The sequence below is a fragment of the Pongo pygmaeus genome, chromosome 20, assembly GCF_028885625.2.
Source record: "Pongo pygmaeus isolate AG05252 chromosome 20, NHGRI_mPonPyg2-v2.0_pri, whole genome shotgun sequence".
Classification (NCBI taxonomy): Eukaryota; Metazoa; Chordata; class Mammalia; order Primates; family Hominidae; genus Pongo; species Pongo pygmaeus.
This window is the reverse complement of record NC_072393.2, coordinates 54,632,777-54,644,022: the sequence shown is the minus strand read 5'-3', so window position 1 is coordinate 54,644,022 and position 11,246 is coordinate 54,632,777. Positions and strand designations below refer to the sequence as shown.

The window sequence follows — 11,246 nt, the reverse complement described above, 5'->3', positions numbered from 1 at the left end:
CCTGGGCGACAGAGAGAGACGCTCTCTAAAAAAAAAACAAAAAGTGAAATAAATGCTGTTTTGGCAGGTGTGGGAAAAGAAAAAATTTAAAAAGTAAAAAATAAAAATAAAAAAGTGAAATAAAATATCATTATTGATATTGCTGTCCCTTCAGCTTCTTTCTTTTTGTCCACCCAACTGGGCTGCTGGAATGGAGGCTTGTTTGTTTGCTGAATGGATGAATGAATGAATGAATGAATGGATGGATGAATGAATGAATGAGTTAGTGAAGGAAGTCTGAGGCAGCATCCTGGGCTCATGGAATATTCCTCCCCCAGCCTCTCATACCCTAATGGTGCTTCAATTTCATAAAAGAGGAGGAGGCTGTGTCACCCCTATCCTGCAGCCTGGTCATCCTAGTCACCCTGCTGCACACATGCTCACTTTCTCAGTGGAGACTCAACTCCTTGGCTCTGCAGACAGAGCCTCTGGCAACCTCACCTCTGCCCACTGCTGGGGCTGTCTCTCTCTATCGTCCCAGCCTCATTCCTGCAGTCACAGTCACTGAGCCTCTTCTGTGTACCCGGCACTGGGGACACAGCAGGAAACAAAAGCAAAGATCCTTGTTCTCCAGGGCTCCATGCACAAATATGCGGCCCCAAGTCAGGTGGAGCTGATTGCAATGAAGAAAAATGAAACAGGGACCAGCCGTGGTAGTCCCAGCACTTTGGGTGCCAGAGGCTGGAGGATCATCTGAGGTCAGGAGTTCGAGACCAGCCTGGCCAACATGGTGAAATCCTATCTCTACTAAAAGTAGAAAAATTAGCGGGGCTTGGTGGCACGCACCTGTAATCCCAGCTACTCAGGAGGCTGAGGCAGGAGAATCGCTTGAATCTGGGAGGCAGAGGTTGCAGTGAGCCGAGATCGTGCCACTGCGTTCCAGCCTGGGTGACAGAGGAAGACTCTGTCTCAAAAAAAAAAAAAGAGGCTGGGTGCAGTGGCTCACACCTGTAATCCAGCACTTTGGGAGGCCAAGGCAGGTGGATCCCCTGAGGTCAGGAGTTCGAGACTAGCCTCCCAACATGGTGAAACCCTGTCTCTACTGAAAATACAAAAATTAGCCAGGCATGGTGGTGGGTGCCTGTAATCCCTGCTACTTGGGAGGCTGAGGCAGGAGAATCACTTGAACCTGGGGAGCCAGAGGTTGCAGTGAGCTGAGATCACATCATTGCACTCCAGCCGGGGCGATAAGAGTGAAACTCCATCTCAAAAGAAAAAAAGAAAGAAAGAAAAATGAAATGGGTTATGGAACAAGAAGGGGGTAAGGGTCAGGGCTGCTCCCTTGGTGGCCAAGGAAAGCATCTCTGGGGAGGCCACACGTGGGCAGAAGCCTAATTGAAACAAAGACGTCAGCCAGGTGCAGACCTGGGGAATGGAGAGTCCCCAGAGAACGCGGGGCGCCGAGTACAAAGGCCCTGAAGCTGTTTCTTGCCCGTGCGGTGTTGGAGGAACAGGGAGGAGGCCAGCGTGGCTGGAAGGGAATGAACAAGGGAAAGTGCACCAGCGAACAGGGCAAACAGACTTGGAGGGGCAGATCATTTAGAGTCGCGTGGCAGTGGGGAGGATGCTGGCCTTTACTCCAAATGTGATGGGAGCTGTGGGAGGGTTGAGAGCACAAGAGGGACATGAGCTAACTTCAGAGTTAAGAGGCTTTCCTGGCTGCTGTAGCAAGAAGAGACCATGGGGTGAGGGGCCGAGTGTGGAGATCCTCAAGGAGGCTACTGCGATAGTCCAAGCAAACAATGAGGGTGGAAGTAGAGGTGGTGAGAGGTGGCCAGATTCTGGGAATATTTTGAAAATAGAGTCAGCTAATGGACTAGGACGTGGAGGTGTGGGAAAAAGACAGTCAGTCGGCAATGACTGGAAGGTTTGGGCCGGAGCTGCCGCGCTGGGGAGGCGGTGGGCGGGGCAGGTGCAGGTTTCCCAAAGGTCCCAAGCGGTTCCACAGCTCCAGGCCTCTGTGCCCTCCGTGGGCCCTGCCTGGAACGCCCTCCCTGCTCAGCTCCCCACCCCCAGCCTCAGACTCAACCCTGCTCCCAGCCACAGCCGGGCCTAAATGTCATCCTCTCTGGAGGCTTCTCTGCAAGGAACCCTGGTTCAGTGCAGTGCACCCTTCTGCGTCCTCATGACACCTTGCTCTTCCTCTTCTCTGGAATGGACAGTCATAATCCATCGGCTGGAAACTTGTGCTGAGTGGACAACACCCAAGGGACAGGGGAGTGGTCCCGGCTTGAATCAGTCATCAAATGCACCTGCAGGAAATTACCTCGTTCTTTCCTTCATTCAGCGAATTTGTCGTTGTTGTTGCTGTTTTTGAAACAGAGTCCTGCTCTGTAACCCCTGCTGGAGCACAGTGGCACCATCTCAGCTCACTGCGACCTCTACCTCCTGGGTTCAGATGATTCTCGTGCCTCAGCCTCCCGAGTAGCTGGAACTACAGGCGTGTGCCGCCACGCCTAGCTAATTTTTGTATTTTTTATACAGACGAAGTTTTGCCATGTTGGCCAGGCTGGTCTTGAACTCCTGACCTCAAGGGATCCTCCCACCTTGGCCTCCAAAGCACTGGGTTTCCATTGCAAGTTAACGTATAAACCTATTTTTATAAAAATAATAACTATTTGGCGGCGTGTGGTGGCTCACTCCTGTAATCCCAGCACTTTGGGAGACTAAGGTGGGTGGATCACCTGAGCTCAGGAGTTCAAGACCAGCCTGGGCAATACAGTGAAACCCCATCTCTACTAAAATACAAAAAATTAGTCAGGCATGGTGGCGGGCACCTGTAGTCCCAGCTACTCGGGAGGCTGAGGCAGGAGAATCGCTTGAACCCAGGAGGAGGTTGCAGTGAGCTGAGATTGCACCACTGCACTCCTGCCTGGGTGACAGAGCAAGACTCCGTCTCAAAAAAAAAAAAAAAAAGCCAGTCACAGTGGCTCCTCATACCTGTAATCTCAGCACTTTGGAAGGCCGAGGCAAGTGGATCACCTGAGGTCAAGAGTTCGAGACCAGCCTGACCAACATGGTGAAACCCGGGAGGAACCCGGGAGGTGGAGGTTGCAGTGAGCCAAGATCGCCCCCATTGCATTCCAGCCTGGGCAATGAAAGTGAAACTCCGTCTCAAAAAAAAAAAAACTATTTTCCAAAAAAATTCAGTGCATTGAGTGGCATTGTTTGTGTCATTTTGAAAATCTTTTTTTTTTTTTTTGACAGAGTTCCAGTCTGTCACTCTGTGGCCAGGCTGGTCTCAAACTCCTGACCTCAAGTGATCTGCTGGCTTCGGCCTCCCAAAGTGCTGGGATTACAGGTGTGAGCCACTGCGCCCGGCCGCACATCTCTTTAATGTCTGGCTAGATCTTTGCATCTGTGTCTGTCTTCAGTGCAGCCATTCATTACATGTCAGGCAACTTCTGGAAACTTCTACTGTCCACTCATGAGTGAATGAGAAGGAAAAAGGCAGTTAACATCTCAGGAGGGTAGTATACAAATAATTTTGACTTCATGGACCCCTTGAAAGGGTCTCAGGGACTCCTAAGGGACTCTGAACCATACTTTGAGAACCACTGACATGTAGTTTCAGTTTTGAAATCAATAAAGTGTCAAAAAGGAAAAAGTTTTAGGATAAGTTTGGTGACAAAACTGACCTAAACAGACTGATAATCTTTTTTTTTTTTTTTTTTGAGGCAGACTCTCGCTCTGTTACCAGGCTGGAGTGCAGTGGTGCAATCTCGGCTCAGTGCAAACTCCACCTCCCAGGTTCAAGCGATTCTCCTGCCTCAGCCTACTGAGTAGCTGGGATTACAGGAGTGCGCCACCACGCCCGGCTAATTTTTGTATTTTTAGTAGAGATGGGGTTTCACCACGTTGGCTAGTCTGGTCTCGAACTCCGGGCCTCATGTGATCCGCCCACCTTGGCCTCCCAAAGTGCTGGGCTTAGAGGTGTGAGCCACCACACCTAACCCAGGCTTCACACTCTTAAATTATTTCTCTTGTAAAGTGGGATTGTTCCTAAGTGTCACCATGGAAATACTCAAGTGCTGGATGACAGGTCGGCTGCCAAGCCCCTCTGGGGCTGTTCAGCGGATGCAGCAGATGCTCCTATGACCTTGTTTAAAATCTGAAAAATTGGCTGGGCACAGTGGCTCACGCCTGTAATCCCAACACTTTGGGAGGCTGAGGCTGGTGGATCACCTGAAGTCAGGAGGTCGAGACCAGCCTGGCCAACATGGTGAAACCCTGTCTCTACTAAAAATACAAAATTAGCTGGGCGTGGTGGCACATGCCTGTAATCCCAGCTACTAGAGAGGCTGAGGCAGAAGAATTGCTTGAGCCCAGGGGGCAGAGGTTGCAGTGAACGGAGATCACGCCACTGCACTCCAGGCTGGGCGACAGAGCGAGACTCCATCTCGAAGAAAAAAAAAAAGAAATAAAAGTTTTATATATGGGCTACGCACGGTGGCTCAGGCCTGTAATCCCAGTACTTTGGGAGGCTGAGGGAGGAGGATTGCTTGAGGCCAGGAGTTCGAGACCAGCCTGGGAAACATAGGGAGACCCCCCCATCTCTACAAAAATAAAATTTTTAAAATTAGCTGGGTGTGGTGGCATGCACCTGTAGTCCCAGTTACTCCAGAGGCTGAGGTGGGAGGATTGCTTCAGCCCAGGAGTTTGAGGCTGCAGTGAGCTACGATTGTACCAATGCACTCCAGCCTGGGCAACAGAGTGACAGCCTGTCTCAAAAAAAAAAAAAAGAAAGTTTCTTACATTAACATTTCTTTTATATTGAGCATGCAGTCTGCTATGGAGTTCTAGTTTATTCTATTCCATTCTTCTTTTCTTTTCTTTTCTTTTTTTTGAAACGGAGTCTTACTCTGTCACCAGGCTGGAGTGCAGTGGCGCAGCGATCTTGGCTCACTGCAATATCTGCCTCCCGGGTTCAAGCGATTCTCCTGCCTCAGCCTCCTGAGTAGCTGGGTCTACAGGCACGCGCCACCATGCCCAGCTAATTTTTGTATTTTTAATAGAGACAGAGTTTCACCATGTTGGCCAGGATGGTTTTGATCTCTTGATCTCATGATCCACCCTCCTCGGCCTCCCCAAGTGCTGGGATTGCAGGCATGAGCCACCACGCCCGGCCCCCATTAAAAAAAAAAAAGTGCTGATTGCCACGGAGGATTTTTTTGTCTTTCTTTCTTTTCAGAGAGTGACTTTGTTTCTGAGACCACCGAGGATCTTGATAACACCCCTGCTAATGGCTGGGCGCTCACAGTTTGAAAAGCTCTAGGGAACCCTCTGTTACTCCCCAGACAAGACCCACTGCATCCCCACCCTGACTCAGTGGTGCCCGGCAGTGCTAAGTCCTGATGTGCAATTATTCCACTCGTGGCTGCTTTCCTTGAAGCCCCGAGACTCCCAGAAGGTGAGGGAACGCGTCTCACTTGCTTCCTGCTGCGGCCCCAGCTTCTGGCCGAGCGCCTGCCTAATCACATAGTGGGTGCCTAATAAACGTTTGTTGAGTGAATACACGAACAAGCGAGCTGGGGCCAGAGTCAGGACTGCAGCCCCACCTGTGCCGCTCCCTAGGACTTGATAATTCTGCCCACATCACTTCCAAAGACCCAGGCAGCGGACCCTTCCTCGGCTCCTGCTACCCGCATCCAACCGCAGCTTAACCTGAGCCTCCTTGCTGGGTCGAGCAGGACTACATTTCCTACAAGTCTCAAGGCCAGGACTACACCTCCCATAAGTCTCTGCTTCCGCCAGGTTCTGTGCCCTTCAGCCACCCGGGCAGCGAATTGCGTCTTTTCTCACTCCCCGCCCCCCGATTGCATCCCCTCCACCCTGCAGCCCAGGCCGTGCGCCCCCTCCCTCCCGCGATGAACCTGCCTCAGTTTCTCCAATGAGACACCCCGAGGGCAGCCCCTTCCCCCTTCCCCTGAGCTCTGAGGGGAGTGTGCACTGCCCGGCCGGTGTGCGCCACGGCTGCGCGTTTTGGTGGAAAGCCCTGGGCCCCTGCTGGGGGTTGGGGTTGGGGGCTGGGTCGCCTGCGCCGAGTGTTGCTGAGGCTGCGTCTTGGGTGCGCAGCTCCGGCCCAGCCTCACCCAGGGGAACGCCTCGCAGGTGCTCACGGACGATGGAGAGGTCCGCGCCCAGGGTGGGAGTCCGTGCTTCCGGGTGTGTCTGCAGCTCGGGGCGCTGGAGGGTGGGATGTGACCCCGAGACGGCGGCGGCCTGGCACGTGATGTATGTGTGTCCTTGTCTGATGTGTCGGTGTCCCCGCTGGACCGGGTTCCAGTCCCAGCTTTGCCACTCCCCGGCTTGTGTGCCTTGGGGCAGGTGACTACCCCGCGCTGTGCCTCAGTTGCCTCATCTGTACAATGGGCATGATTTAAAAATACCTGTCTCAGAGGGCGGTTGTGAGGATTGAGAGGTAATTCTGTACGTGTAAAACGCTGCGGACGATACCTGGCACAGACTAAATACTCATAAGAATAAATACATTAAATAAACTATGATCATGTATCTTTTGTATGAGGCAAGTGCTGTGGTTGTGTAATGTCTGCGTAACCTCAGGGGAAACGTGGGTATTTGCGACCCGTGTGTCTGTGCGCGTGTCTGTGTCTGTGTTGTGGGTGTGTGACTCTTTGCATGTGTTATGTGTGCCCGTGCATGTTTATGTATGTGATGTGTGACTGTGGTGGGGTTCTGTGTCTTTGTAACCTTGTGTGAAAGGTGTGTGTATTTGTGATGTGTGTCCATGTCTGTTTAGGTATGTGATATGTGCATCTCTGTGTGTCTGTGTATTTGATCTGTGTGCCTATGTCTGTGCTTATGTATAATGTGTGACTGTGTATATGTGCATGTTATATGTGTCTGTATGTATCAGTGTGTGGTGTATTTATGTGTATTTTTGCATGTGATTTATGTAGCCCTGTATGTATGAGTTGTGTGTGCCCGTATGCATGTGTATGTAGTGTGTCTGTGTGTATCCATGTGAGTGAAACTTGTGTCCGTGTGAGTGATGCATGTTACGTGTCCATATATATGCATGTGTTATGTTTCTGTGTACTCATGTATGTGATGTGCCTGTCTCTGTGTAGCTGCTGTGTCCGTGTCTATGTTAGTTCATGTGATGTGTGTGTCTGCGTGTGTCTGTGCAATTGCTGTCTGTGCATGTCTGTGTGACGTGCATGTATGTGATACTTGTCTCTGTGGGTATTCTTTGTTGCCCATTTGTCTAGGGACTGTCTGCGTGGCTGTGACTATGAGTGTCAGCATGTCACAGTGGTGTCCGTGGGGATCTTTGTCTGTGGCGTGTGCGTCTGTGGATCTGGGGCTTTACTTTGTCTGGGGCATGTGTGGGTCTTTGTGATGCTTTGACGTTCCTGCGTGGCCGGGTGCATCTGTGCTGGAAGCCGGCCTGCCTGTGCGTTTCCAGTGCGGTCCCTGCGTCTTTGTGTGTGACGTGTACGTGTCCCCGTCTGCTGATGGCTGTCCACCTTTGTATGTGATGCGCTTGTCTATGAGGGTCCCTGCGACGTGTGTCAGCTGTGTGTGGGCTGCGCGTGCCTGACATCTGCATCTTAGCGTGTAGCACATGTGTCCATGCTGGTGGCATGTCACAGCGGTGTCCGGGCCAGGCACCCGTGGGCCCTGCCCCCCCACCCCCGCTGCAAGTGTGTGCCGGTCCCTGTCTGTCCCTCCCCCTCCCATTTCCTCCCCTCCCTCCTGGCAGCCAATGCTACGGGGGAGCCAGTTGCCATGACGACGCTCCATCCTCCCTCCTCCCACCCTTCCTGTGACAGGCTGTCTGCTCCCCCAATCCTGGCTGCCCTCGGGGGCGGGGCCCTCTTTCTCGCCCCCCCCAATCCTACCCTCTCCCCCCCACCCCAGCAACCCCGGCTCCCCAGCATCTCTCCTCTGTCCGCCTCTCCATCCCTTCATCCGTCTGTCCGTTCAAAGAGGGGGAGGGGGGTACCTGAGCCAGCAAGCAGCCCCTCCCTCCCCCTGTCCTGCGTCTCCTGCCCCTCTCCTGGGCCGGGAGGAGGCCAGGGTCGCGCGGGTCCCCATGGCTGGGGGCTGAGGGCCCGCCCCCCCCTCCTCCCCAGCCGCCACCACCTCCACCTCCCTGCCATCCTCGACAAGATGCCTGCCCCCGGCGCCCTCATCCTCCTTGCGGCCGTCTCCGCCTCCGGCTGCCTGGCGTCCCCGGCCCACCCCGGTGAGTCTGTCGGGCCATCCGTCTGTCCGGTGGCCCCCACCCCCGCGGCGGCCTCGCTGTCTGCCCAGGGGTCTGTCTGCGGGTCCTGCCCCGTCACCTGGTGCGCGTCTTCCCGCAGCCCAGCCGGACCCGGAGCGGCGGGGACGGTGCCTCTGTCAGCAGGGCCTGTGGGAGGGAGGCTGGGGGCTGGGTGGGGAGGGGGCTCCGTTTGGGCAACATGTGTGTATGCGTGCACGCATGTGTTTGTGCTGGTGTATGCAGGAAGCCAGGGAAGGACAGGGCCTCTGGGAGAATTGGGGGCAGAGGACAGGAATACTATTTCTAAGGGGGACACAACACGGGAGGCTGTCTCTGGCTTCTGGAGAGACCCAGGGCTTGCGGACTTCCCTTCTCTGGGTCTTGGGCTGGGGATAGAGGACATCGGTGTGCGCCAAGCGTCCCTAAAAGAGACAGATCTCAACCCCACAAACTGGGGGGTTCCAGCATGGGGCAAGAATCTTCTCCCAGCCTGCAGCTGAGAGCTAGTCCTCCTCCCCAATGAGGGGTAATGAGGCTGTCCATGGGAGCGTATTTTAAATTCTGCAAGCCCCAGGCTTCACTATCACTCCTCTTTCCTTCAGCCCTCATTGGAATTCATCCAAGCCTGGGGTGAGGGGATGGGGTGGGGTGAGGTGGGGGGGTCCCAGTTTGGGACGAGAAGAGAGACCCCACCCCCAATCCAACCACTTGGGAAGGCCCCAAACTACAACTCCCACAATGCCTTGGGCCAGTCTGCACCTCTGCCAAGGGGCCCTGGTCGCAGAGCATCATGGGAGTTGTAGTCCACGACGTACCGGGACGGGAGGGGGCATGATTCCGGTATCCAGGGACTTGAAGCTGGGACCCCAGCCCAGCCCTGTGCCCACAGATGGATTCGCCCTGGGCCGAGCTCCTCTGGCTCCTCCCTACGCTGTGGTCCTCATTTCCTGCTCCGGCCTGCTGGCCTTCATCTTCCTCCTCCTCACCTGTCTGTGCTGCAAACGGGGCGATGTCGGCTTCAAGGTGAGGTGCATGAGAGGATTCAACTTGGAGAGGAAGACTCCAGCAAGGCCTTTACCCGCTACACAGGTGGTTGGTGGGGAGAAGGGGGCAGTAAATCCGAGAGCAACTTCTGGCTTGAAGCTGTGGTCTGGAGCCTTGGAATGGAGAAATGGGGGATGGAAATTGGGCTGGGACTGGGAGACAGTTACAAAAATGAAGGGGAGACAAACTTAAGAGAAAGACGATGGCGTGTCTCTCAGCCCTGCGTTCTCCCACCCCTCTTCTCCTCTCCCGGCCCCAGGAGTTTGAGAACCCTGAAGGGGAGGACTGCTCCGGGGAGTACACTCCCCCTGCGGAGGAGACCTCCTCCTCACAGTCGCTGCCTGATGTCTACATTCTCCCGCTGGCTGAGGTCTCCCTGCCAATGCCTGCCCCGCAGCCTTCACACTCAGGTACTGCCCCACGCCATGACCAGAATCCCATGGCGTCCTGGGAAAGGCCAGAAGATGTTGAGTGTGTTCCTTCAGGGGCTGGGGCGGTTGAGACCAGCGGCAGCCAATGGGAAAGGCATAGGTGGGAGTCCTGGAATCTTGGAAGCAGCCTATGGGGAGGCAGACAAAGATCATCTTGGTGGAAGCCATTGCTTAATCCAAAACCAGATTTGGGGATTCTTGTGGGGCAAGCAGTGGTGAGATTAGCATAGAGCACAGTCTCAGAGGCAGCCAATGGGAGGCTGAAATCACATCATAGGAGCTTGGGATGCCAAAGGGAAGGACTGATTGGATGCTGGAGTCTTGTGAGCAGCCAATGAGGAAGCTGAGATTCTGACATGGAATGTGGGTGGCAGCCAATGAAAAGAGAGTGATGTCTGCTCTGACCCCAGTCCCCACTGACCTGGGGTGTGTTGGTGGCACTCAGGAAGGGGGAAAGACTCAAGGGCTTTCCCCTCTTGCCCTCCCCAGACATGACCACCCCCCTGGGCCTTAGCCGGCAGCACCTGAGCTACCTGCAGGAGATTGGGAGTGGCTGGTTTGGGAAGGTGAGTGGGCTGGGGAGGGGAGGCAGGGCTCCATGGATCCCGAGCTGTCCTCTTGTTCTGTGTCCACACCCCTGCTCTCACCACTTCTCATCTGTCCCTCGCCTCCTCCCCATGCCCCCTCAGCCTCCCATCCCCCCTCCGTCCACCTCTCACCGACTCCCACCCGCCCCATCCCCGACATCTGTCAGTCAGCGCCTCCCTCCTCACTCCATTGACCACTCCGCCGCGCCACCCGGCTCTCCACGCGTCCGTCCGTCTGTCCATCCTTCCATCCGTCCCTGCGTCCATCGGATTCTGGGCCCGTGAGTGTCTCACCCCATGTCTGGTGGGGGTCAAGGGTGGTGGGATGTGGAGGGAGAAACTGGGAAGGAGCCGGGGGTTGGGAGCTGTGTGGTGGAGTGGAGCTGGTCCCAGGGGACGGGGCTGGGGAAACGGCACTCTCTGACTCCTGGGTGCCCCTTGACCAGGTGATCCTGGGAGAGATTTTCTCCGACTACACCCCCGCCCAGGTGGTGGTGAAGGAGCTCCGAGCCAGCGCGGGGCCCCTGGAGCAACGCAAGTTCATCTCAGAAGCACAGCCGTACAGGTACTGAGGGTTTCTCAGTGGGTGTGTGCCTTGTTGAGGTGACATTCAGGAGTGAAAGGAGCGCTGTATGGGGTCACACCTGGAATCTACCTCTTCCGGCTGTGCAGCTCTGGCAGGAGAACTTCCCTCCCTGAACCTCAGGTTCTTCCTCTGGACCGAGCTAAAGGTGGGAAGTGAGAGGCAGGATGGTGGAGGAGGCGGGAGCACAGAAGCTGAGCTAGAGGCCTGCTCCTCTCCCCTCTGAACCTCCGGATCTTCATCTGGAAAGTCAGTCCAGGAAACCCTACTGTCCTCATGAAGGGGGCAGCTGAGAAGATGTGAGATTCCCATGTTCGATGTTGGGTACCAGC

At 54.9% G+C, this 11,246-nt stretch overlaps 1 protein-coding gene across 4 annotated transcripts in view; it reads left to right on the top strand.

Annotated features, from left to right (window-relative positions):
* The first annotated feature begins 5,962 nt into the window (after window positions 1-5,962).
* Window positions 5,963-11,246, top strand: part of LMTK3 (lemur tyrosine kinase 3) — a 30,185-nt gene continuing 24,901 nt past the window's right edge. Inside the window, exons 1-6 of one of the 4 annotated variants that reach the window (XM_054466351.2) lie at window positions 5,963-6,171; window positions 8,139-8,251; window positions 9,159-9,292; window positions 9,573-9,723; window positions 10,234-10,310; window positions 10,778-10,896. In XM_054466351.2, coding sequence (XP_054322326.1) covers window positions 6,164-6,171; window positions 8,139-8,251; window positions 9,159-9,292; window positions 9,573-9,723; window positions 10,234-10,310; window positions 10,778-10,896 — 602 coding nt within the window. In that variant the 5' untranslated portion in view covers window positions 5,963-6,163. Of the gene's footprint in view, window positions 8,252-9,158; window positions 9,293-9,572; window positions 9,724-10,233; window positions 10,311-10,777; window positions 10,897-11,246 lie in introns of all 4 variants that reach the window. The other 3 variants (XM_054466350.2, XM_054466349.2, XM_054466348.2) reach the window with 3 other exon arrangements.